This window comes from Pygocentrus nattereri, chromosome 22, assembly GCF_015220715.1.
Source record: "Pygocentrus nattereri isolate fPygNat1 chromosome 22, fPygNat1.pri, whole genome shotgun sequence".
Classification (NCBI taxonomy): domain Eukaryota; kingdom Metazoa; phylum Chordata; class Actinopteri; order Characiformes; family Serrasalmidae; genus Pygocentrus; species Pygocentrus nattereri.
Window position 1 is genome coordinate 16,947,043 of NC_051232.1, and position 25,993 is coordinate 16,973,035.

At 40.5% G+C, this 25,993-nt stretch overlaps 2 protein-coding genes across 2 annotated transcripts; one reads left to right on the forward strand and one right to left on the reverse strand.

The window, feature by feature from the left end:
* The first annotated feature begins 288 nt into the window (after window positions 1-288).
* Window positions 289-5,611, forward strand: apela (apelin receptor early endogenous ligand). Its single transcript, XM_017709328.1, has 3 exons — window positions 289-625; window positions 3,142-3,231; window positions 5,181-5,611. The coding sequence occupies exons 1-2, from the start codon at window positions 547-549 to the stop codon at window positions 3,228-3,230; spliced, it is 168 nt and encodes a 55-aa protein (XP_017564817.1). The 5' UTR covers window positions 289-546; the 3' UTR covers window position 3,231; window positions 5,181-5,611.
* A 1,554-nt stretch (window positions 5,612-7,165) lies between these two features.
* tmem192 (transmembrane protein 192) lies at window positions 7,166-24,114 on the reverse strand. Its single transcript, XM_017709346.2, has 6 exons — window positions 23,954-24,114; window positions 21,904-22,056; window positions 18,626-18,887; window positions 18,019-18,156; window positions 12,245-12,356; window positions 7,166-7,904 (listed from the first exon to the last, which is right to left on the reverse strand). Exons 1-6 carry the CDS (start codon window positions 23,981-23,983, stop codon window positions 7,781-7,783), a joined length of 819 nt encoding a protein of 272 aa, XP_017564835.1. The 5' UTR covers window positions 23,984-24,114; the 3' UTR covers window positions 7,166-7,780.
* Between the last annotated feature and the right edge of the window lie 1,879 nt (window positions 24,115-25,993).

Genomic DNA, 25,993 nt, shown 5'->3' on the forward strand with positions numbered 1-25,993 from the left:
GGGGGAAGGTGCCTTCCTGTCAACCCCATTACCTTCTACATGTGGGGTCAATATGTGCAATGCAAAGTGTGTGGGAGTGTGTGTGTGTGTGTGTGTGTGTGTGTGTGTGTGTGTGTGTGTGTGTGTGTGTGTGTGAGAGGGGTGTCCCTTGTCCCCACCCAGTCTTGGGGTACCTATCATACACCCTTCCTTCTGCTCCTGGGTTCTTCCCTCTTTCTTTCTCCGCCTCCTCTCCCTCTCTGTTTAAAGAGGGGGAGCACCCACAATTGTTCAGAGTGGACATTCACACTGACCACAGGTCATCCATCCATCCAGAGAGAAAAGGGGAGAGCACAAGGCACTGGGAGAAAGGACATCCCAAGGGGCTCGTGGAGGATTTCTCATTGCTGGACTTCTCCTCAGTGACCTGATCCTTCACCTTGTACCAAAGGGAGAAAGAAGAGTGACAAGCGAGGAGAAGGTGCAGAACGAAGCTAGAAAAAAAAATATCTCACATTTTTTCTTCACCGAGGGCGAGCTAAGACTCAGAACTACCCACAGAGCAGTATGAGGGTCCTCCAGCCGCTCTACCTGCTGCTACTCCTGCTAGCTGTAGCCGTGATGCTAACCAGCGCAAAGAAGCCAGGTAAGGAAATCGCTTTTAGCGCTTTCTTGACGTATAAGTGGCTAGTTGAAGCGTTCCGCTGACAGAAAATCGATGTTTTTGCGCCTCTAGAGAAACTTTTTTTTTTTGAGTCAGAACTCTTAGCTGTTGGTCTGAGCCCCCGGGATCAGGTGTGGCAGACACTTGCTCTGGTACTGAACTGTAGCGCTACGATGCTGTGGCCGTTGACCGTTAACGGTACACGCACGAGCTCGGGGTTTTCGCGATTATTTATTTATTTAATGGTTGGTTTGTTTTTTTTTATATACAAAACGACGACTTTGGGACAAAATATTTTTTCTAAAAATTACAAAGAACGCTTCGTAAAGGTGCTCTGTAGGTTAATGTTGTCAAGACTGTCACACTGAAGGTAAGAGGTTGGTAAGGTTATGTATGATGATGGTACCGTGCGCATCCAAACCGACGCTGACTGGAAGAGTTCACACCGGCCACTCAGCACTTCTCAGCTCGTTCAGCCTTTAGTCTGTGAAGTAGCTGGTTCCCAGAACCAAAGTGGCCCCAAGAATGCGGTGAAATTGTTTGTTTTGATTCCTGCTCAAATATAAAGTGCTGCCACACGGTTGCTGGGCCGTGGAGATTGAGAGAGAGAGAGGGTTCACTGACCGCAGGTTTGGGGTCATTGGCTTTTCTTAAGTGGTGCTTGAGAGGAAACCGGAGAAGCGCCGTCGGTCACCGAGGAGCCGCTAACATTCACACCTAAAGGCGTTTTTGGGTTCATGTCCCGTTCATTCTTCAATTCGCTAAGCCGTTTAAAAAGCCTGCAACCAGAAGTGACTTCGCTGTCACCGTTTAGGAGATTAAGAGCGAGATTAGGCAGCATGTTAAACGGAGCTCTTGGTAACTTACAGGCTTTATAAATTCCTCTCCCCCTCCTCCAAAACCCCAGACAATGGCTCCGCGAAAATAACGGCAGCACAGTCTTAACACAAACTAGCGCTGAAAATGAGCGAGTGCTTCTGAAAACAGGTTCCCTCTGAAATGTGATACGGCTGACTGGACAGTTTCCTGAAGTGCACTGAGGACATTTTTAGGCTGTCTTTCCTTCTGACAAAAAGACATTCGCTTATTCATAAGTAGAGATGGGTAGTCCAGGTCCAAATAAAGTGAAAACCCTCCCCAGGATTTTGTTCCAACTGCTTGACTTCTCTAATTTGCTCAAACTTGCCGCAAAGGTGTTCAGGCAGTTGGAACAAAATCCTGGGGAGGGTTTTTATTTCTGGACCTGGATTACCCACCTTTATTCATAAGAATGGAATTTTTACATATTAGGACCTCCATACCCCCCACAACACGAAACGAATCTCCTGCCCGCGGGCGCTCGAGCACCGCCGTCTATTGTTAATCACACTGTAGAACACAATAGATATTAGCATATGGCTACCGCAGAGAGCATGAAGAGAAAAGGTGTGTTTGGGGGGTAATTGTAGCTTTTACTGCGGTCACGTCGCCTTTAGTTAAAGATACTCACACAGATAAAGTCGCTTCAACCCTCTCTACAGCTCTATCTGCGCGCCAGGCCGATTATCCAATCGGCGATCAGCAGAGGGGAGCCGCTTACACCGTTAACCAATCAGCGCTTGGTTTTAACCGAATTACTTTAACGGTTCGCTTGTGCACATACCTTATGTTTCCTTACACGTCTAAAACTTCCCTTAAAGGGGAACTCCACCGATTTTCCCAAATGTCTGCATAATTCTGTGGTTGAATTGTAAACAAGGTGATCAGAGTGGTTTGGTGTGAAATGCTCAGTTAGGCTTATGGTTAGAGAAGTTTACTGAGTCATAATTGTTCACAGTAGTGGTGGTAGGAACCAGACGTCCAGCTCTAAAAGCTTGACCATTCCAGGTTATATGGAAAAAGTTGTTTTATGGTAGTTGTGTGGTAACATTTTTGGTGTAAAAGGTATTTTAATCCATTCATGGCAGAGGGATGCATGCAGGATGTTGTGATGCAACACAGTCCCCAATGAAAACGTACTTTTCCAGATTTTCCATTATTTTACAATCATCAAAATTAAATAGAAAAACTCAGGCACTTGTAGGTTCACTGGTGGAAACAATACAGCTATATTTGTGTTGTAGACATCAGGACCTTTGGTTCCTATCACCACCGCTTTGTTTCCACTGAATTACGCAGAAATGTTGAAAAATCGGTGTAGCTTCACGTAGGTCTGTTTATTCTCAGAACTTGCCTGTGCAGTCGTCATATTAAATTCACATTAAAATGTGGTACAACCACTCAAATTGTATTCACTTTTTCAGGTTACGTAACATTCCACTATTTTGTACTTTAAAACAATTTTAATGGGACATTAACAATAATATATATATATATATATATATATATATATATATAGAGAGAGAGAGAGAGAGAGAGAGAGTAACTTTCCAATCAGAGCAAGTTTTGTGGCATTTTTTTGTTTATAGTCACAAAGTTACATCCAAATGAACTAATGTCTACTTACGTTTATGTTTCAGATTTTCTGAATTTGAGGCGAAAGTACCGGAGACATTACTGCCCACACAAGCGCTGCCTGCCTCTACACTCCAGAGTACCTTTTCCCTGAGGTGAGTTAAAGATTCACCAACAGCAGCACATACAGAAGACTGTATGTGTACTTTCTTCCTATCATAGTTGAGCACTCAGTTACACACAGTGGGCTATATTTGAATAGACCAAGTATGCAGATAGAATTATTAGCATTCTTCCTTAAAACAACAGACAGTGAATATTTGCTAAATACTTTACCTGCCCACAGTGGGTCCGTGACAACTCTGCTTGTTAACTGTGAGAGTTTTGTTTGAGAATTTAATGGAGTTTACCGTTCCACCGTGACCTGAGTGTTTGTGTGTGTTCACCGAAGGGCAACAGGCCTAATTAACAGAGTCTCTAATTAGGCTGGCCTTAGTCTCAAGCATTAGTAAAACCACACACATACAGTAGGTAAACAGTTCTGTACTGAATGAGGGGGTAATTGCTGCAGCTAGACTTTCTCTTGGACTGCGAGGAGTAAACAAGACACATACTCACAAAGATCACAAAAGAGTGGTTAACTCACATACACTGCTGAAACGGACAGACGCAAACACGACAGGGAAACGTCCACCCCACCCCCGGCCCAACCCCATATCTACAATTCCAGCTACCTACCACACACACAGTAAAGTATGGGTGGCATTCCCTGTGGCACTAAATCACAACGCTCCCAACAGCATGACTGGCCACATCCTGTGTAGCCTAACAGTTGTTTTATACATATTCACGCATTGTGGATAAGATAAGCAAGTGCAAATGTAGCAAGTCTGGTTTAGGGCTGATGTCTAGGCTGCTCAAGAAGCTGTTTTACGCACAGCAGATAGTAACAAATTTAGGCAGGCACTAATCGGAAAGTAAATTGGCCCAGAAAAGTTTACATCATTTATAGAATGGCTGGGACCACCAAGGTGGAATTGTGTTTTTTAAATTGGCTGGGAACACTACAGTTACTTAAAAGCGCGATAAGTAGCATTTTCATTACAAAGAGAGCATAATCATACACACAGACACACACACACATATTCAGCTTACAAATGTTTAGCCACTGAAGTTATAAGGAGTGTTTCAGCCTGGTTTGCCTTTCGAATGAAGCCCGAAACAGGGCAGCCAGTCAACCTCACAGCACATTCAGATAGACCAGGCTTCAAAACACTAACAAAAACAGCCTGTTGAATTCTAAGGGATGACGAAAGGTTGGAAAATGGTCAAAATGAATTACAACCGTAATAGAAGACAATACATTAAATGAGAAATATTGAGTGAAAATCACTGAAGTTAGTTTTTTATTCAATTTACCAACCCTATAAAACCTAAATAACGTGATGCACAGCATGACATCACTAACCCATATTCTCTGTTAACTCTTAGCAAAAAACATTAGTGAATGCTAGGCGAAGGGTATGTTTTAAAAAAATGACCCTCTTTATGCCAGAAAACTCCATTTTTAATGTTCTGTAATGCTTAAGGTGTTACTTCCTATTCAGTAATGGTAGGAATGATCAGCATTGAGTCAGTAGTGTGCAACTTACAAGCTAAACTCAAAAACATTGCTTATTGCACCTTTAAAGATGCGTGTCAGTTGGGTGCGAATGCCGCAATGTGTGTGTGCGAGAAATGACACTGTATCCGCGAGGGCACACACCCTATACGACAGCCTCCCGGAGCCGCCTACTGTTTTCAGACACTCCAGAGGGGTCATCACCTTTCACCCATACTCTCTGACCCCCACACAAAGAGCCAGAGCCAGCCTGAAGTTAACAGAACACACACACAAAAAAGGCACAGGGATTAAACCTATACAGTACTGTGCAGAAGTCAGGGACCACCCTTCTTGATTTCATTTCCAGTCAAAACTGACTTTAAGAAGATTTTGCAGGAGATTCTTCTGAGGAGACAAGATATGAGAACATCAAGCTACAATGAAGGCATGGTGTTATGTTAGTTCTCAGATTTAACTAAGTGTATCTCCTTTCTCCTACAGGTTATCTACATGACTGATGACGAAAGACAATATATAACCATGTCCAGGCACCTGAAGAAGGCTGGACCAGAGAAGCCAAACCTCAGGGCAGCTGAAGACCTCAACAGAATGAGACATCTTGGAACGAGTACAGCAGCCCACATCGCCAAAACACCAAAGACCTTCACACACCCTCAGGCGGATCACTATACCATGCCAAGGGAGCATACTCCAATGTAACGCAAGGCTGTTTGTGAGCAAACCGTCCTGTGTAGAACAGAAATAAGTACAGGTAGAGTTTGGCCACTTTATGTGGAGATTTATGTGAGAAACAAAATTAAAACTGAGTGATGACCAGAGGGCAAGAAAAATGTAAACGTAGCCTGCACACAGATAACCCTCACAAAAACTACCCAGCCACTGTAAATAGCATGGACTGAATGAAATGTGTTTATATGTAAGTTATGCACTTTAAATGTTTTATTATTCTTATTAAATAAAGAATTATTCTCTTTTCAATAAAAGCTGTTATGTTGGAATTATTTGAACCTTATACTTGAACACTACTCGGCAAAAATGCTATGTATTTGTAATGAAATAAAACAAGAGAGAAGAGTAATTTACACTGCATCACAGAGGACAAGTACATTCCTTGTAGACGTCTGTCCCTGTAAAGTGACATGTCACGTATGCAGTGTATGCATAATTAAGATTTGATGCAAAACTCCATTCTGAGGAAAGTTAGTCTCCTTCTCCTGGAGATCTACCTTCCTGTCGCTTTCGCCTCCAATCCAAGTCTCAACACACCTCTTTACGTTTATCAAGGACTTCTAAGGAAGGGGCAAGTCAAACTGGGGACCTTCCAGGCCAAAGTGCTGTGGAGGTTAGCCTCATCTAAGGCTCTGGATTCAGTTCATGAAGGCCTGGTTAATTAGCTGTTGAGCTGAATCAGGTGCGTTTAATGAGGCAGTGTACTGAAGTCTGCAATGTTTTGGCCTGCCAGGACTGGAGCCTGACACATGTGTTCTAAAGGCTATAAATTACATGGACCAGGTGGAGTCAATTAGGGTTAAAGCTAAAGTCTGCAGGAAAGTAGATTTCAAGGAGGAGGGCGTGTGACCACTGCTTTAATGCCTCCAATTCCAGGCCAAAGCGCTGTGGAGATTAGCATTTACCCTCTTCTAACACTCTGGATTCAGTTTATGAAGGCCTTACTAATTAGCTGATGAGCTCAATCAGGTGTGTTTAATTAGGCAGTGTGCTGAAATCTGCAATGTTTTGGACCGCGAGGACTGGAGCCTGACACATGTGGCCCAAGTCATAAAACAACAAATGCTCCTGTTCTGTTGGTATACAAAAAACATGACGCCACACTGACCCCTTGAGAATAAGGTTGGACACCCTGGCTCTAAAAGCTACGTCACAGAAAGGTATTAGATATGCTGCCTCAAGCATTGTTTTATGATAGTTCTAAGAGAAGCTTTTGAGCCTTTTTAAAAGTTCCATTTATGGTAGAGAAATACAAGCAGGGCACAATATGGCAAAATAGTACAAGACAAAAAAGACAAGTTTTTCAAATTTACTATGATCAGTATTACATATAAAAAGACATGAAGGTTCACTGGTTGTTTGGTTAGTAAGTAAAAAGGCTATATTTGTGACACCGGTTACCACCACCACCACCACCAAAGAAGTCGGTCAGTACAAGGTGCTTTCACTTCAAAGAGCTCAGAAAGAATGGGTGGAATTCCACTTCACACCATGTAAATCAGGGGTGCACAGCTCAGCCAGAGGGTCGGTGTCCAGCACAGCTTGATAGTTTCCCTACTCAAACACACCCATTAAACCTGACAATTAGCAGAGGGGTGTAATCAGGTGTGTATGAGTAGGTAAATCACTTAACTGTGCTGGACACCAGCCCTCCAGGACCAGAGTTGTGCACTCCAGACGTAAGTCATGCTCTTCATAAGTGTGTGAGGGGAATGACCAATTGCACAATTCACAGGTTAAAGAAATCAGATTTTATTATGCCGAAAGACACAGATACAAAACTTTGCATTAAATATTAGAAGAAAAATGACAACATAAAGAATCTGGCACAGTCAGACTTGAATACATGTACAAAGACAATGGAGAAAAAAAAACGTGAGTTTGATTTTGTTCAGTGCACTGCAGAGCCACGAAACAAACTGGAAACACAGTGAAGACATGCTCACATCTCTGCTCAGTGACAAAGAAACCCAAAAAATGAAAAAAATTACAAGACTCAAATCAAGTTTCCCCAAAGTTCTCCCATTTCTCCACCCTTGAACAATTTATGGCAAAGCATTTCACCTGAGCAGTAACTTGGTTTCAGGACCCTTGGAACTTGCATAACAGTACAATGTCAACATGAGTTTGTATGAATGTTTACGAGAGTCTTTTCCCCTCACAAGCTTGTTGCTACGGGAACACAAAAGCATTAAGGAGAGCTTGCGGAGGTTCTTTTCCCATTAAAAGCCCTCAGATCAGTCAACTGTGTCCACCACCATCAGTCAACGTATGATCACAAACACGCCCACAAACTTTCACTTAAAAACACACTTAAACGCAGGACAGGGCTCACTTTCTTCCTCCTTTTCTCAGTCTCTGATCTGCTGGGAGGTCAGGGCGAGGATTCTTTTGCTCAGGAGCGTGTTGTGCTGCTTCAGATACTCAATAAGATCGGCCTGTTTCTCCACCACCTCGTCAAGACAGGAGCCATCTCTGTTCCAAAACATGGAGAAAGAAGCGCAAACCCATGACATCCAGAAAGTGTCATAACTGCAATCTTGAGGCACTTGAGGGAAATTTTAAATCAACTTCTAAGACTAAAATCTGGAGGTTGCAGATTTCAAGCCTCAAGCAAGGCCCAATCCAATTTCTTATTTTTACCCCAACCCCTTTTGTTTTCGAGTGTTACCTTGCCCCTTGGAGCTAAGCTTCAACAGGTAGTTCCTGAAATCTTCCCATACAAAATGGAAAAACCCTCAAATAAAGAAGAACATTATTTCATTAACAGGCTACTAACGGTGCTCTGCCAGTCTGCAAAGGACGGTAAAGTTCAGCTATTCACTGGTGGGCTTTAGTTAATTTTAGGCCATCATATTCTTTTAAAGAGGGGGGTGCCATAACTACGTATTATTGCCCACCCCTAATTCTTTGGTGATATGCAGCTGAAGTCAGCTACTCACCAGCTTCTTGTTTGAATGTGCCCGCTCCATCTTAAAAGGAGTAGCAGTGTGTAAAAGGTTAATTTCTAACAAGTGTTTTCAGTCCTGAATTCTTCTTTTCAAAACTCTTCACACAGTTACACGACTCTGTTTGGACCAAACCATAAACAGTTTTTTCAATTTCTTGGACACAGTGTGCATTCAGTGACTGAAATTTCCAAGATTATTCTGTTTACTTCTTACTTCGTCTCAACCTTTAGCAAAATTATCCACCTAGTTTTTAATGTGAGCGCTGCATTTTGAAGTTGTGGTCAAAATATCTGGTTTAGGAATAGAAGTGTTATTCATATCTGCTTAAGCCAAGTCAAGGAACATGTGCTTACTACGGGGTGAAGCTGAAAGTACAGCAAGAACAGGAATGTTAGAAGCACAAACCCCCAACAACAGTTTGGAGTGAGCCTCTGAGAAACCTCAGTTTGCAGGGCCATGTAGCCCCAAGACTTCACCCTACCCCTCTATATCAACACAAATCAAGAGTCATAAAACAGTGGGCTATGGGCTAAGTGGTAATGGCAAGGGGTGCAATGGGACTGGGCCCAAGTCATCCAAAAAGAATGGAAGCTGTAATAAAGGTGTAAAAGAATGGAAGCTGTAATACATTACTGCCTGACTCATGGGTTTTACCTGTTATCTGATTACCCAAGTACATTTAATCGGATTGCTAACAAAAGCTGATTTTCCGCAGTTATAAAGTGGATTATAAAGTGCAGGTAAACACACTCATCGTCTCAAAGGGCTTGAAAAGAAAAGAAAAAAAAAGGTGCTAAATGACGTTTCATGTCTTAATTTTTAAGGCACTTCTATTCTATCCATCAGCTTTTTGATTAGATTTTATGTCCCACCTTAAATGGCCTGACATTCTGGTGGTGGAACGCAACTGTTACACCATTAAAGGTGGCAGAAAAGATTTGAATATGAAGCCAACTTCGAACTCTCTCATGGTTTGTGTCATTTCCCTCCCACACACACACACCTCTGATGGTCAGATACCCCAAGACCATGGTCATTGTTAAGGCTTACCCTAAAAGATGGCCAATATTTCCTGTCCACTGCCTCAAAACAAAGTGGACTACCTCAGATGCAACAGAGTAGACAGCAGGAGATGATCAACAGTTTACTTTTTATTTAAAACATGACAACATCAAAACAGCACAAACTGGCCAACGCTAGCCTGGTTTGTACTGTTTATATGTAGTGTTATCTCTGCTTATTTGTGGCATGCCAGTATAAAGGTTACAAAACTCATACCTGAGAAAGAAATTCAACTGGTCTACCACTATTAGTTCAGGCGTACTTGTTAGCAGTGTAATTTGCATTAAATATGTTTTCTGCTTTAAGCATGCATTTCCTATTTTGCCTTCATTTTTTGGGTGTCGGTGATCATTACTAGAACAACCACAAGTAACTCTTCTTGACAAAGCAGTGTTTATTCCCAGTATCTTCTGGTCTTAAAGAAAACCTTGCACTGCTTTGTCATAAATTCATAAAGTTGGAATGAATTAATAGGAACTGCTTCCCACACATCCACAATGGTTGGATCAACGTAGCTATACAAGATCTCAAAAGGTTTAAAATCACACTTGAATGTCAGTTTGCAAACTTTGTGGCATCTTGCGTTGTATTGTTCAAATATTCGTGACTTCTTGTGGCCCTCAGGACCTCAGTTGGACCCTGATTACATAAATGTGACATGTAGCTAGGGGCTATGAAGAATCAGTTGAGAATTGTTTGCACTGCGTGCTCATACAGTAGATGGTAGGTGTACCATAGCAGAGGAAGATGAAGATCACTATTTCATCACCGAATCTTACCATGAGTGGGCCAGCTTACAAAAGGGCAAACCTTCCTCAAGGCTCCCAGTAAATGAGGTGTGTGCGTGAGTGACGGAAACGCAGTGTTTCTGTAAGGAAACAGGGTTCATATGATCTGTTTACAGACCCTTCAGCATGACCACAGGGTGGGTTTGGGTGTGTGTTTGTTGATGTGTGAGTCTCCACCTATGGAGATGCTAATAAGAGATATGGGAGGGGAGAAAGAAAAATTCTTGCACTCATTCCAGAGCACCTTTAACTACAATTAAGGAATGCTTTTGTACAGCCGAAACCTTAGACCATGTTTGTTCCCGATACATCAACTTACAGGATTACCAGGGTGACCAATTCTGACCCCATAACTCCATAAAGATTCTGTAAGAAATTATTCATCACGAAATCTCAATTTTCATCATGATTTCAGTATTACTTTAAAAAAAAAATACATCACATACACAAATGTGACTCAAAAAAGCACATTTGAATTTAATCATAAAGCCATTATAATTGGATGTAAACATTCCTAAAATCAACCCACCACTTTCAGATGAAAACACTGGTTCAATTTTATACCCCATATTGTTACCACTGATGGATCAATATGGGAATTCCGGGCCGATGCAGGCATTCAATGATTCGCAGCAACATATCTGCCAACACTGATGCAAGTATATATGCATTTATACTGTGGAAATTGGGAGTAAATTACATGACAGAGAAATGAAACATTTCTGTGGGATTACAAACGCAGTAAAATGCTCAAAAGGCAAATATTTTAGCACAGTAACCCACTGTCACCTATACGCTCTGCTCTTATGCGTCAAATAAGCGTAGATAACACAGCATACTAACAGTGCAAACCAAGCTAACATTATCCTCTACAACTGAGTCAGGGACGTTTCCGTCACATTTCAAATGCAAATGAAAATGCAGCAGTCCCTCAATCACCTCCCCCTGTCTAGTCCGTTACATCTTAGGTAGCTCACTTTGTTTTCCAGGTGGCACACAAAGGAATTGCCAGACTGAGGAGTCGCCTGACTAAGACAAAGTGTGTGGGCTCCTAGTTCTGGTGAATAACTGCCAAATCTTTCAAATTTCCAGATGAACAAGTATATGGGAGGCACGACTGAGACAAATGACTTGAGAAATACAACAAAGCTCAAGTTGCCACCCTATTCAAATTTCCCATTCCTCCTTGATGGTGCAGCAGGTACAGTCACCTGAATCTAGTCCCAGACTCTAACTATTAAGGAGAAATCTGCTGAATAAGAAGCTTCTTGTAGCAAACCTAACATGAAACAGCATTTAGCACCATTTTTGCTGGTCCCAATATTGACACAAGGGCAGTTCAGATTTGGTTTTACTAATTTGCACAAAAAAAATATTTCAGATATACTGTAATTGATAAAAATGGTTCTTAAAGGAAAGTGAGTAATAATAAGCCACCTACAAAATATGTTTACTTATGCACCTAAAAGCAGTCATATAAAAATAAATTTAAAATTAATTTTAAAAAATACCGTGATATATATAGCATGGTGATTTTGGTATATCATGATATATACGTTTTTGGTCATATCAGCTAATATTAAGTCCTATACCACCCATCTTTAAGCACATTTGTACTTTTATATTATATATTATATATGCATAATATTATTATATATGTATTAAACTCATTTGCCAGATGAAAACTGTATCCTAAATACTAAATACTGTTCAGGATAACAGACGCTGTAGAAGGGAGTCCCAGAAATTCAGGCCATGATCTGGATTATCATTTAAATCAAAGTAAAACTTTCTGACCTTCAACCTTCTTCCCCCTCCTGTTGCAGTTATTCTTTGCAAAAAAGAAATGAAATCTAATCTGAGCTTTTTCATTCATTTTTCTGTATTAGCCTCCTACTTAGTGGCACCATAAAGCCATTTCAGGATTATTTTATTGTACCAAAGCAGAACTCAGCATGTGTGGGGAACAGCAGCAGCCCATCTGCGTGTGTAAAGCACTGCATATGCTCATTACCTGAAGCCAGTCTCTGTGTGCATATCACTGGCATTGGTGGAGTAGGCGTGAGATCTCTCCTCTTCACTGATATCTGGACCTGGACGTTGTGCGTTAAACCTGCTCACATGTACTGCAACAGACAAACACACACAAAGCTGCAGTGTGGGTAAAATTTCATTAAATATTTGGCCTTCTTGGTGCTCTGGGTAAGTGAAGTAGCAAGAAGGTAGGGTAAAAATCTTTCACAGTTTTGTAGCGTATCAGTGAAATAGTAGTCAATTACCACATTTATTTACCATTCGATGCATATTTAATATACAGTAAGGATTTTATTTGTAGCACAACCTGCAGTACAAAGCCACTGTTATTGCACTGTGCAAATGCAGGTATAAGGTACATAACTGACTCCCACCCACCTCCTAAAGAGTGGCATTAATCCTATTGCTTATTTTTACCCCTACCCTTTGTTCTCAAGTGTCACCTCACCCCTTGGAATGAAGTTGCAAGTGGCAATGGTTGAAATCGTATTTGTTATCACCCACCCCTAATTCTTTGGTGATATGAAGCTGAAGTCAGCTATTCACCAGCTTTTTGAATTTTTTTAATGCTTGTTATGAAGAAAAAGACAAAAATACATTGATACAACATTAAACTAAGACCATACAAAAGGTAAGTGTAATTTGTAACAGAGAAAATACTCATTTGTGGGTTTCTTTGGTCGCCATCTTGCCAGTTTTTTTCTCTCATAACACTCTGTTTGGAGTGCGCCTCTGAAAAACCTCCACTTGGAAGGTCACCTAGCCTTACACCCTATCCCTAGACATGAACATGCAAAACGGAGAGCTGGGGGTGAGCAGTGAAATGAGATTGGGCCTTAGAATTCAAAACCAAACATAAGTATTAAAACATGCCATATTGGCATCGATGGGTGTTGGTATTGAGCAGAAAATGCTGATATTAGATACTGGAAGAGAAAAAGAAGAAATCCAATCCGATCTATTAATCGCCTGAAATAGCCAACACTGTGTGATGTTAGCTATGTACACTCACCGGCCACTTTATTAGGCACATCTGTTCAGTTGCTTGGTAACACAAATAGCTAATCAGCCAATCACGTGGCTGCAACTCAATGCATTTAGGCATGTAGAGGTGGTCAAGACAACTTGCTGAAGTGCAGACCGAGCATCAGAATGGGGAAGAAAAGGGATTTAAGAGACTTTGAACGTGGCATGGTTGTTGGTGTCAGACGGGCTGGTCTGAGTATTTCAGACACTGTTGATCTACTGGGATTTTCACACACAGCCATCTCTCGGGTTTACAGAGAACGGTCCGAAACAGAGAAAGTATCCAGTGAGCGGTCAGTTGTGTGGACAAAAATGCCTTGTTGATGTGAGGTTAGAGGAGAATGGGCAGACTGGTTCAAGATGATAGAAAGACAACAGGAACTCAAATAACCAACCAAAATCTCTGAGGAATGTTTCCAACACCTTGTTGAAAGTATACCGCAAAGAATTAAGGCAGTTCTGAAGGCAAAAGGGGGTCCAACCTTTTACTAGCAAGGTTTACCTAATAAAGTGACCGGTGAGTGTATATCAGACCGTTATTGGCCGACTCTGATATTTCAACATCAGTACTGAAAAGGGAAAAGTAGTACTGCGCTATCTGTAGTGAGTATGCCAGAAAAAGAACTTTAATACAAATCTAAAACGAAACTGAACGGACTGCACAGTAGGAATCATTCAAGTGACTGCATTGTGTTTGAGGTGCAAAGAGCTTTTCAATCCGATAATTCTTCACAGAAAACGGATCCATACTCTTGCAAAGACACAATGAGCATTTAACATCAGAGCAACACGCACACAGCCTTCTTTCAGCCAGAGGAAATGGACAGGCCATTTACTAGAACATTAACTACAGAGAGCACAGAGATGGCCTTCTAGTGAACCTAACGCGCATTTACACCCACACACCTACACCTGTATTTGCCAAAACATCTTTACCCCTTACATTTCTTTCTCAAAATACCTTCACGTTTACTATGCAGGCTAATAAAATAAGCTGTTTCAGCAGAGAACAGGCCTGTGTGTGAGTTTAATGTGGAGGGGTAATTAAGGGTAATTAGACAGTTCTGTCACCACACATCAAGAGCAGCTGTGGAATGTTCTTTCAGAACGAGAGGAGCACTCAGTAGATGTGTCACATTCCTCATCTCTCTGTTAAACAGTAGCGCTTTCCTCCGTCAGAGACACCATAAAAATAAACATGCTCATAATAACCCTAATCTCACACACACGCCACAGCTATATAAAACTACAGCTCAGCCACCAGCTCACTAATACAGAGAAATCCCCTCTAAAAATAAGGATTATTCCCACTTACAAAGCACCAAGATGATTGAAAACATTTTTTCTGAATAATACAAGTTTGATGTAGTGCATACACATGGTTAAAGTTTTGAAAATGGACCAATCACTCCCTGTCCACATGTGCAAACTACACTGTAAAACAGCTCATATTCACTGCATTTACATACAAAGTAGGGGTGGGTGATATAGCACCCTTTCAGGACGCACACATGCATCATTATACTTTGTTTTTTTTTCTGAGATATAATATAAAAATTATTTAAAACGTGCCTCATAAGAAATGCTACAATAATAAAAATGAATAAACCATAACAAAAAACTAAAAACAAAAGCATTAAAGTAAACCTAAATAAAATAACAGCACTGCAATAGATCCAATTTAAAAGGCCTATTCTGGGCAAAGTAACATGAGAATATCTACCTCAGAAAAGCATATTTTCCTATAACTTTTCACAATGACAACAAAAATGTCATATTTATCATACATATTGTCATATTAAGCACTCCTTTTAAAAAGCCTATGTGGCAGTATAATGAGTAGTTTGAGCATGATAGACTACTTGATGTTCATCTTAAACATTTAGAGTAGCAGTTTTTAAATCAAGAAATATCAAATCAATACTCAAGGTGCCAACGTCCGTACTGCTGTGCCATCTCTAGAGGAAAGGATGTTCTTTCTTTCCACAAAAAGTGAGACTGTGTGGACAACAATAACAATTCCACCCTCCACCCACGATCACATTAGAGCTCTGCCGCCATCACCGGCCCTAGCACAAACACAAACGCTCCGTTCGATCGCTCTAAAGCAATACGTTTTGGATACAAAGGGGTTGGAGTGCGTCTTCCCTGTGCGTTAGGGTCAGACAATACAAGTCCGAATCCCCTCCCTCTCTCCCTCACTCCCTTTGAAGGGCCCTAAACTGGCTTTGAAGTGCGGAGGCGGCATACGACCCATGCAGAAGTCCGCATTCATGTTCAAATGAAGAGGGGAGAGAGGGATGCCACATCAAAGCCCACGGAGCATGACTCTGGCCTAACTGCACCTTCCTTTAGGAAGAGGCAGAGAGAGATGGATAGCGGGAGATAAACGGATGGAGGGCAGAGATGGATAGGGATTGCTCATTAGCACAATAAACATGAATTTAAATAAGTATGGGGGCAAAAAACATGGAGAAAATAGTAATATACTGCTTTGCTGTTGTTCGCCAAAAAAGGCAACATGGCTGCAAATGTAAATGTCTCCATTTTTTATGTTTTGAATTTTAACACCATTTCATTATGAGTGGACTGATAGAAATGGTCCAAAATGACTCAGTTGCATGTATACAGTATACAGTTACATGTGCAGCCCTGGTCAAATATGTTGAGCAGATTTGTCAATGAGCAATAAAACTCACATTAACTGAATAATCTAACACTTTACTGGTGTAAACTTAAAAGGGTGTGTCTCAACAGATGGTCAAGCTTCAGTTCACTAATCATCCCAAGAATCCAGGCACTGATATCAGTGTGAGTGGGAGAGAGAGAGTGTGTGTCAATAGTAAGACAATACCATGGTTTATTTGGGTGGGGTGGCTTCAGGTTGCCTCTGGCAAAAAAAAGACTAGTCTTGAGAGCATCTTGAGTGCTCTCCTTACTTTCTTACCCAGCTCTCTCTGTTTGTAATGGATTGAAAGTCTAGTACAGTCATATACAGAGGGTATAACACCCCTGGTCAGTGCTGCATATCCCGGGGGGCAGGGGTTCAAACCTTTTGCATAAAATTTATACATGGATCTCGAAACTCATTTCTGTGTTCTTTTTGCTTTACTGGGTATTCAAATAATGGAGTCATGGAGTCATTGGTACTAAAACAAAAGCAGCTGAGAATGTGTCTTTGGCACTTAGAATATTTTGGACATTGTTCAAAACATAGCTGGTCTATAATTTCTTAGATAGGATTAAGGCAGCTGTCAGATTTCATGAAATCTGATTAAGAAAGCTGGCTCTAAGCTTACTTATGGAGTTTTGCAGCACGTGTGTGCACTTGCTCGGATTTCTTTCCGTTTTAAACAATCAGAAATTGAAGCAATTTCCCAGGTCAGGAGCTCAATCAGAAGCAAATGATGACACAGATGATCTGTCAGCATGAGGAAAATCAGTCAATCTTCCCATCTAGATTCGGAGTCATTAGAGGCCCCCTGATATTTTCCAAATATGTCGGATTTTTAACACTTAAAATTTGCACGAGGTACAAGTCCTGTAGTGTGAGATGATCAGCGATCATCAATGACTGATTCAGGCAACATCCAATGACCGTCACGCTGTTTATTTTTTTTGCACACTTCTTGTGCATGCATAAAAGCACAGCCAGGTCTGGTCCAGTTCACCTCTGTTCATATCATGTATAGTGTTGAGACTTTTTGTAGCCAAAACTCATGTGGAATAATTTTGTAGCCTTATAGCCTGCTGTCCACGCCCTCACTGCAAAATTACAACAAATTCTGTAAGCGACTGTGGTTCACTGTGAGATGTCTTCTGCTTTTTAAGTCTGTTTGGATTTTAAAAGTTATGCACTGTACACTCAACTCTATTCTGTGCTTGTCTGCTAACGCAACAATATAGAGAAGGCATGTCAAACTGAGGACCTTCCAGGCCAAAATCCTGCAGAGATTAGCATTTATCCTTATCAGCTCATGAAGGCCTTGCTAATTAGCAGACGAGCTGAATCGGGTGCGTTTAATGAGGCAGCATGCTGAAGTCCGTAGTGCTTCGACCTGCAAGTTCTGGAGGCAGACAAGTGAGACATAGAGAGAAGAGCTGTCCCAGAAACAGCAAGCAGCATGGCACCAAGAAATGGTGACAAAAACCGCTTTTGAAGTGATGCTGAAACCAACAACATGCTTGAGGAAATTCATATTCTAGATACTGCATGTTTATATTTCCTGCAAAGGGACACCATGAAAAAACAAAAAACACTTCTTCCTTCTCCTTCTTTGAGTTATTTTAGTGGGTGGCAAAGCAAAAAAATAAATAAATAAAAATAAACACAATATGAGAGCAAATAATGAAAGAAAATAAAAAAGTAAGGAGGGGATAACTGTCGAAAGAAAGAGCCAAAAGGAAAAAACCACGAGAAGAAAGCAATAAATTACGAGAGAAGGAACGAAACAAGAAAAGAATGAGAGCAGGAGGAAGAAAGAGGAGTTGGAGTGATTGTGATACAGTGGGCTGGTATGTGTGATCCTGTAGAGGATAAAGACAGTATTGTGGTATTGTGATGCAAGTGGGGTAGTGGCAGGGGAGGGGGAGGGACACAAATAATAGTGTTTTATAATGTGTAGGAAGAGAAGAGCTTCAAGAGCTCCTGACTTACACTGAGGTTAACTCACTAATACTGTATATACTGCTGAGCAAATGAATGAATGAATGATTGAATGTATGTACCTGTATATACAAGCAGGCATATGAGCGTCACCAGCAGTTCCACACAGATGATGACCAGCAGCAGATACACAGAAAGATTTTTCACTTTTTCATCCAGCAAAGAGGAGGGTGCGATGACCACCAATACTGCTGCATTGCCTGCACAGAGAGAGAGAGACAATGTAACATTTAAGATTATATAAAGGAAAGGAAAAAAAACATAAGGAAGAGAAAAGAGAAAGTGAGAAATGACAATTGAGGGGAGAGAAAGAGAGCAGGAGAAAGAGAGAGAAAAAAAAACAAAGAGAAATTAGAAAGGAAGAAAAGAATGAAAAGTGGACAGATCCAAACAACAGAAAGAAGAAAGAACAGAGTAAGAACAAAAGACAAAGGTAAAAGATGAAAGAGTAAGAAACCAAATACATTTTATACACATATAAAAATGTGTTGAACTGTAACTGCACTGTATTTAACTGAACTCACACTCAGAGAATTGAGACAGAAGTCAAGAAACAGAGTAACATGTGCTGCCACCTAGTGGCCCGCAGAGAAACTGTAGCTGCAATGAATGATCAGTCTAAACAGCAGGGGAGCTGTTGTATGTGCATTCCTGCACACGACTCCTCACCTGCAGAGTGTATGAGCAGCGGAAGGCGTTTGAGGTTTCTGGTGGTCCTGTAGAACTGCAGGTATCCTCTCCTCCTTACTGCACTGTGGTGGTGTTGTACACATCGCTCAAACATAAACATCAGCAGCCACATGCCCACCTTGCCAAGCAGCACCACGGTCTGAGTGTCCACTCCATTCAACGCTGCTTTGCACTCCTTAGAGTGATCGTCCGTCAGCCAGCACAGGACCGCCAGGACCACGCACACACTCACATATGCTACCTGGGGGGCCACACGCAAGAGTGAACTAGCAGACATTATATATACACATGCATGTTACGAGCTGAGTTAGGCATCACGGATTATGGAACATGCTCCATGTTAGAGTAATCTGTACTTTGTCTTTGAATCCATGGAATTTTATTAAGCACCAGTAAGCTACAGGTCTTTTTCTTTTTTCCATCTAACATGCGAGTTTATCAAAAAAATTGTGTATATGCACCGATCAAGCTTAACATTATGACCTTGTTTCTATGCTCACGATTCAATATCCTGTAGTGTGGGAGAACTAGCGATTCTCTTACACAAATCATTAACCACTTACAGCTGGAAAGCCCAGCTGAATGGAAAGATAAAACTGCTAAATTTTTAGTCTAAAGTCCTGTTTGTTTGAGATATTCTGCAAAATCAAATCAAGCACTGCTGATCAAAATCAGCACTTAGTCTTAGCATTATCAAAGTGTGGAGGGTTTGTTCAGAGTAAATACTGTGCAGTGTGGGGTGTGATGACTGAAGAAACAACTAGAGAAAAAAAAAGAAGTCAGCGGAATCTGTCGTTACATGTGGGATCTTACATGTTCAACATCGGCAGGGATGTAAAAGATCCTGTAGTGTGGGTCAGGTGCATTACAACAGGGAAAACACCAGGATGTTGAGAACAGGGTTACTATTTCTACCTATATACAGCAACACTGCCGTCCCTGATAAACAAAAAAAATCTCTATTGCTTATATTTATGGTCCTTCAATCAAATATAAATGAAAAATAACCATAATCCTTGAAAAAAAAAAACCTAAGTCGCAACAGAAAGTAAATATGTTCCTCAAATCTATGTGTGCATCAATAATTGGCACCCCTTCATTAAATACTTAGTGCAGCATGTATACAATAAACACCCAGAACATCACAGAACCACCATCATACTCACCTCTGTTTGTCGACAAAAACCTACATTTTGGTCTCCTCTGATTACAGAATACGGTCCCACTGAAAGTTCCATTAACATTTAGCAAACTGTAGGTGCTGGAGTTTTTAGTTCTTGACAGCAGAGGCTTTCTTCTGGTACCTCCCCCAAACAACTTGTGGTTACCTGTGGTGTTCGTGGACACTGTGACTCCAAAGCCTATTATCTGCAATTCCGCAGCGTGCTCCTTAAAAATTCTTTGTCCACTCAAACCATCCGCCTCACTGTGCATGGGGTCAGTATAGACAGGCATCCTCTTGCCAGCAAATTTTTAGCATCTCCAGTTGTTTTAAGCTTCTTAATTATTGCCCTGATAGTGAAAATGGACATATTCAACTGTTTTGTTATTTTCTTGTAATCATTTCCTGATTTGTGCAGCTTTGGTCACACATCACTGCTGTTTTCTCTGGCCTTTCTCATAATGATGGATGACTGAGAGAATTTAGCCTGTGTTTCATCTCATATATATTCCCCAGCGAGGTCATGGCAATCTAAGTGTTGCTAATCACTCAGGTGACCATATCAAATTATAAGCGGGAATACATTTCAGTTAGATTTCAGTTAGTCAGTGGTGCTACTACTTGTGGCACATAGATTAAAGAAAAATATTTTTTTCATGGCCAAGATTTACTTTTTTCTTTGTATTATTATACATGAAATAAGATTTTTGGTAATATCTTAAATGAAAGGTCAAGTAATTAAATGTTTTTGCTGTTGATTATCAGGGGTGCCAATATTGGTGGAGAGCACAGTTGTTGTTCCATTTGAGCATGACAAGCCTAAACAACCACAATAGCACAGTAATCTCATTAAGCTCTTGCAATTTATGTGAGTGTTTGTAGCATATAAACAAAGAACAAACTCTGTCAGTACGGCAAAACACCCATAATGCAACACACCGTGATGTCCTTTCCCAGTCTGAGCAACAGCAGTGCCTCTGTTTCCTAAAGCGCTGCCTTATTCACTCAGCTGCATCAGCTGGTACTGAAGTGTGAAAGCTCGTCATATTTTCCCATGTCTAGCAGTGTCTGACAGTCAGACATGAGTGCATGAGACGTGTGCATGAGACAAATGTTTGACGTGATCTTATTCAACCTTCCTGTTTCCACCTTAAATTGCACAACAGTTACATTCAAGTGACATAGCAGTGCTGCTCCATTTAAGGTGGAAGTGAAATTTGAACGTCACAAATATTATTTTAAATAATTAATGCCATGTGAAAAGTAGAAATGCAGGGCATAGCAAGGCTCAAGTGTGGGTCCATCATCCTACTTGACCAAAGATCAGATGTGGCGTGAAAGTGCTGAACAGATTTCACTTCAGCGTCTTTTTACGACACGTTTTGCACGTTTGATGCCACAGAGGAAAAAATGTTTTTGTGATGACACAGTGCGTCTTCTGGTGTCTAAACCTACAGTAGCTATGGGAGCCGTACCCTTCTATGTAGATATGGGAGCTGTAGACCCCCCCCCCCCATCCCCCCCCCCCCCCCACACCACCCCCACCTCCATCATCTTGAATCCTTTTCACAGTGTGTAGCGCCAGACAGCTGATTTTGGAGGCTGTGCACTTGTCAACCTCTTAATTTGTTCGAGCCATGCACTGTTCATATTCGGTAGCATGATTGGGCTCCAGATTGGAGGTATTACCTTTTGTCACTGTAAATACTGCAGAAAAGGTCTGACTTCTTTTTGTTCTGTTTTTTTTGTCTTTACTAAAGCCAAAATTTGTCCAAAAGGCAGACACTGCATTTTTCTTTAGTACAAGTTGCTCAGTTGGCTCTGTGTTTTAGCTTCCATGTTGCAGAATGGACATGGCAGAGTCACGTGACTACACATGCAATAGTTTTATATATATATATATATATATATATATATATATATATATATATATATATATAAATAAAGAACATGTGATATAATTAAAATTGGTCTGTTTCTGTGTATAGCACAGTTAGGGCTAGTTTAATCAAAAGTAGATTAATCAAAAATCAAAACCATTACTCAGAACTTAATTATGCCCGATTGCTGTTCATATATACTCATGTATACTCACATGTACTACTGTCAGTATTCCCGCTATCCAGTTAGTGGGCAGGCCTTGGAACTCTCTTTTGATGGCCGACTGCAGCGCATCCTGAGATATAAGTGGCCCATCGATCAATGGGTCGTCCTCAACGCTTTGGGTGAAATCTGTGCTGGCGTTACTCTGTACACATACACAGAAAAGCAGGAGATTGTGCATTCTAGTTACAAACTGTCTAACTGCCAGCTAGAAACCTTCACAGCGAAGCTTCTTTGAACTCCAACACCTCAATTAGAAGAACAAATGCAAACGAATGTGTAGTAGTGCATCATGAATACAACGGCCATTTCACAAGCACCTTTGAAATGGTGCTTCAAGCTAGAAGACCTTGAGAATGATCCGTCATTCAGACCTCTTGGACAAAAGGCAGTACAACACAAAGCAGGGCTTCTCAGCTGAATAAATTAAGCCCAAAAGTGAGAACGGTCAGACAGGAACAATCCCTTAGCTCACTGCTACTGCAGAGCCTTGACTTTTAACTTAAAGGAGAATTCCACAGATTTTTTCCACATAACTCAATGGCTAGTATGTAAACAAAGAGTGTTTTGATGCAAAATCTTTCTAGAAAACAGTCGGGGGGGGTGACGTTCACCTCACCACACATCTCTAAACTCATCAAAGAAAGTTAATACATTAAACAGTTATGAGTATGTTGCCTGATGTCTGACTCATTGCTTTAGGTTAGTTTGGATATAGGATTTTGGTCTAAAAGGTCATTTACTACTTTTTTAATCCCACAAACGGGGAAATTCCACCTCCGCATTTAACCCATCTGTGAAGTGAAACACCACATACACACTAGTGAATACACACACACACTAGGGGGCAGTGAGCACACTTGCCCGGAGCGGTGGGCAGCCCTATCCACGGCACCCAGGGAGCAATTGGGGGTTAGGTGTCTTGCTCAAGGACACCTCAGTCATGGACCGTCAGCACTGGGGATCAAACCGGCAACCTTCCGGTTACAGAGCCAGTTCCCTAACCTCCAGCCCATGACTACCTCCATTCATGCCAGAGAGGTACATGCATTTTGAAAAAAAAAATTTATCTGACGTGCTCTGTGAAACACTGCCAAGAACTGGCATTTTCCTATTTTAGCAGCTGCCATGAGAGCAGAAGAGAGCGAAAAGAGGCTTGTTCTTAAATCTGGTCATTAAAAGTCAGTAAAGCTGGTTTGTGAACGTACATTTAAAACATGACATTGAGGACAAGGCAACGTTTCATCATGAAGTGCTTCTGAAAATAAAGTAATATCTAGAAAAAAATAAATATAATGTAAAATAGTTTCTTCTTATTAGCCATTTATTATTATAACCATCAAATTCATTTTGAACACAGAATGCAACATCCAATATTTGGACAAAAGTATTGGTTGACTGTGGGATATTCAGGAAGGAAGAAATTTCATGAACAGACTTGTTGCAATGGTTACATCCTGTTTGAGTACCACACTCAACTTCAGAGCTCTGTAGAATTCATTCCTTCACAAGTGATTGGAAAGGCAGACTACAGGGCTCAGCGTTTTTACACCTGTGGCACCCGAATTGAGTGATTAAGAGCTGTGTCTCAATAGTTTTGTCCATATAATGTATGGGATATTCCTAAAACGCACTTGCTTTAATACATTAGAAAAAAAAAAAAAAAAAAAGCAAGCTTACTGTACCTATTCTTAACGTAAATCTTTATTGAAAGATTCACTGAATTCTAAAGATTGTCGAATGAAAAGCCATATGGGGGGGGTGCATGTCTTTTTCACATGCAAGGCACACTTCATGCATATGGATTCCTGCCAAAGGATTTATGCAGTATACAACCCAAGCCTGGGACATACACGATAAGCGACTATAAATGAACATACACGATTAAAGACATAAATTACGCTGTGAAACATAAATCTCTGAAAAACCCTGCGAACCCTGTTTGTGAACTCCGTGCCTGGTGGTTTATCTTATGTTCAGTTACTGTGAACAGGAAACATCAAAACCCCAAGTTCAACATTAATGACAACTTTTATACGCACCGCATGTGCTGAGAGCCGCTTGGAGTCCATCGAATAAACTCTGCGTCTTTACTAAACAGTCATGAAGAGATCCGATAAAGGCAAAGCTTTAAAACGAGCCCACTACATGATCAATATTTAAGGAATAGCTCTCAAAACACTTCAAATTTTCCTTCCGGGCGGGATGCGGTTGAAAAGGTCGTCAAAATAAAAGTCTCCGCTCTCATTTTAAACGAACGGCGAATTTCTTTTTATTGTTGTTTTTAGGATTAGTGTTTTGCTTATTTCGGATTTTCCAGACCTTTCCACCTGCTTCGTTAATATTAACGTTGATGTTCATGTTTCTTTCCATTTAAAAAAAAAACTGAAAACAACACTTTATGAAATTCTTAATACATCACTACTTGACGATTTCTTTGTGATATTTTAATAACCGTGGTTTTAGGAAGAGTAGCCCAACTTTACAGGCAAATAAACGTATTTTAGTGTCATGCAGGGCACATGATTAAACGTACTAACGACGTCATCTCGTATTCAGTTGTATCTGACTATCTGTCAATGATTCAAATGATTAGCCGACTATGAAAAAAATAAATGCCGTTTTCTTAAGTGATGACATGAAGCGGATTTTTCTTTTTTTTTTTTTTTATTTATTTATTTATTTATTTATTTATTTATTTTGACATAAACCGGACTACAAACTTCACATAGTCACGTGGATTACGTCACTGTCATACGCCGTACGAAGTAGCGCCGGTAGTATCCACGGGTTTTGTAGTTCGATTGTATTTTTATCTTCATCGTAATAAATTTAAGCAAAATAATATTATATTATGTTTATATACTATTCTCGTAATGTCAGAAAATAGCAAAAACAATCATCTTAAAATAAAATTTGAGCCCATTGTAAATAATCATTTATTTCCTCCCGGTTTAAATGGCACAGCTTTTAAATCATGGCATGACAGAGGGATTAAGGCCTTTGTTGATTTTTATAAGGAAGGTACTTTCTGTAGTTTCACCCAATTGTCTGCAACCTTTAATTTACCTTCCTTGCATCTGTTTCTTTATTTTCAAATTAGGCACTGTTTGTATTCACTGTTTTCAAACTCTACCCATATGCCACTGGGTCGGACGTGGGAAGATCCGTTGGATTTAGATCCCTTTCAAAGGTCACTTATATCTAAGATATATTCATACCTCATGGATATAAATCTACATTGCCTTACTAAAATCAAACAAACATGGGAGGCTGAACTGGGCTTCCATCTATCTGAGCAATCTTGGGAAAAGGCTATTAATAGTGTACGCTCTGTCGCACCTTGTGCCAGACTTCAGCTAATTCAGTTTAAAGTACTGCATAGAATTCATCGTTCTAAGTCTCAATTATCTAAATTCTATCCTGGGGCAGTTACTGACAAATGTGAGAGGTGCTCCACTTCTCCATGTGATCTAACCCATATGTGTTTTTCATGCCCCAATATTTCTAAATTTTGGTCAGATTACTCTGAGATAATGTCTGAAGTTATTATTGTCAGTATCACTATCTGTCCACTCATAGCAATATTTGGTCTTTCCTCAGGATTGCCTACAATTTCACAGGCTCAGTCAGATGTTATAGGTTTTTCATCATTAATAGCGAGACGCTGTATTCTTTTGCTATGGAAGTCCTCTAAACCTCCCTCGATTTCAATGTGGCTCCGTGACATGACTCATTTCCTTAAATTGGAGAAAGTTAGATTTACTCTGAGGGGACATACTTCAAAATTTTACGATAAGTGGAATCCCTTCTTGTCATATTTTGATTCACTGAAATCTTTGCCATCAGAATCATTTTCCCTCCACGACACCCCCCTTTTTATTATTATTATTAATTATTATTATTATTATTATTGTTGTTGTTGTTATTTATCTGTTTTTCTTTTTCCCCTTTTCTTTCCTCCCTCTTCTGTGTTTTTGTCCTGCTGTGTGGGTATGTGTGTGTGTGTGTGTGTGTGTGTGTGTGTGTGTGTGTGTGTGTGTGAGTAAGTGAATTGGGGTTATGTTTAAAGCAAAAAGAAA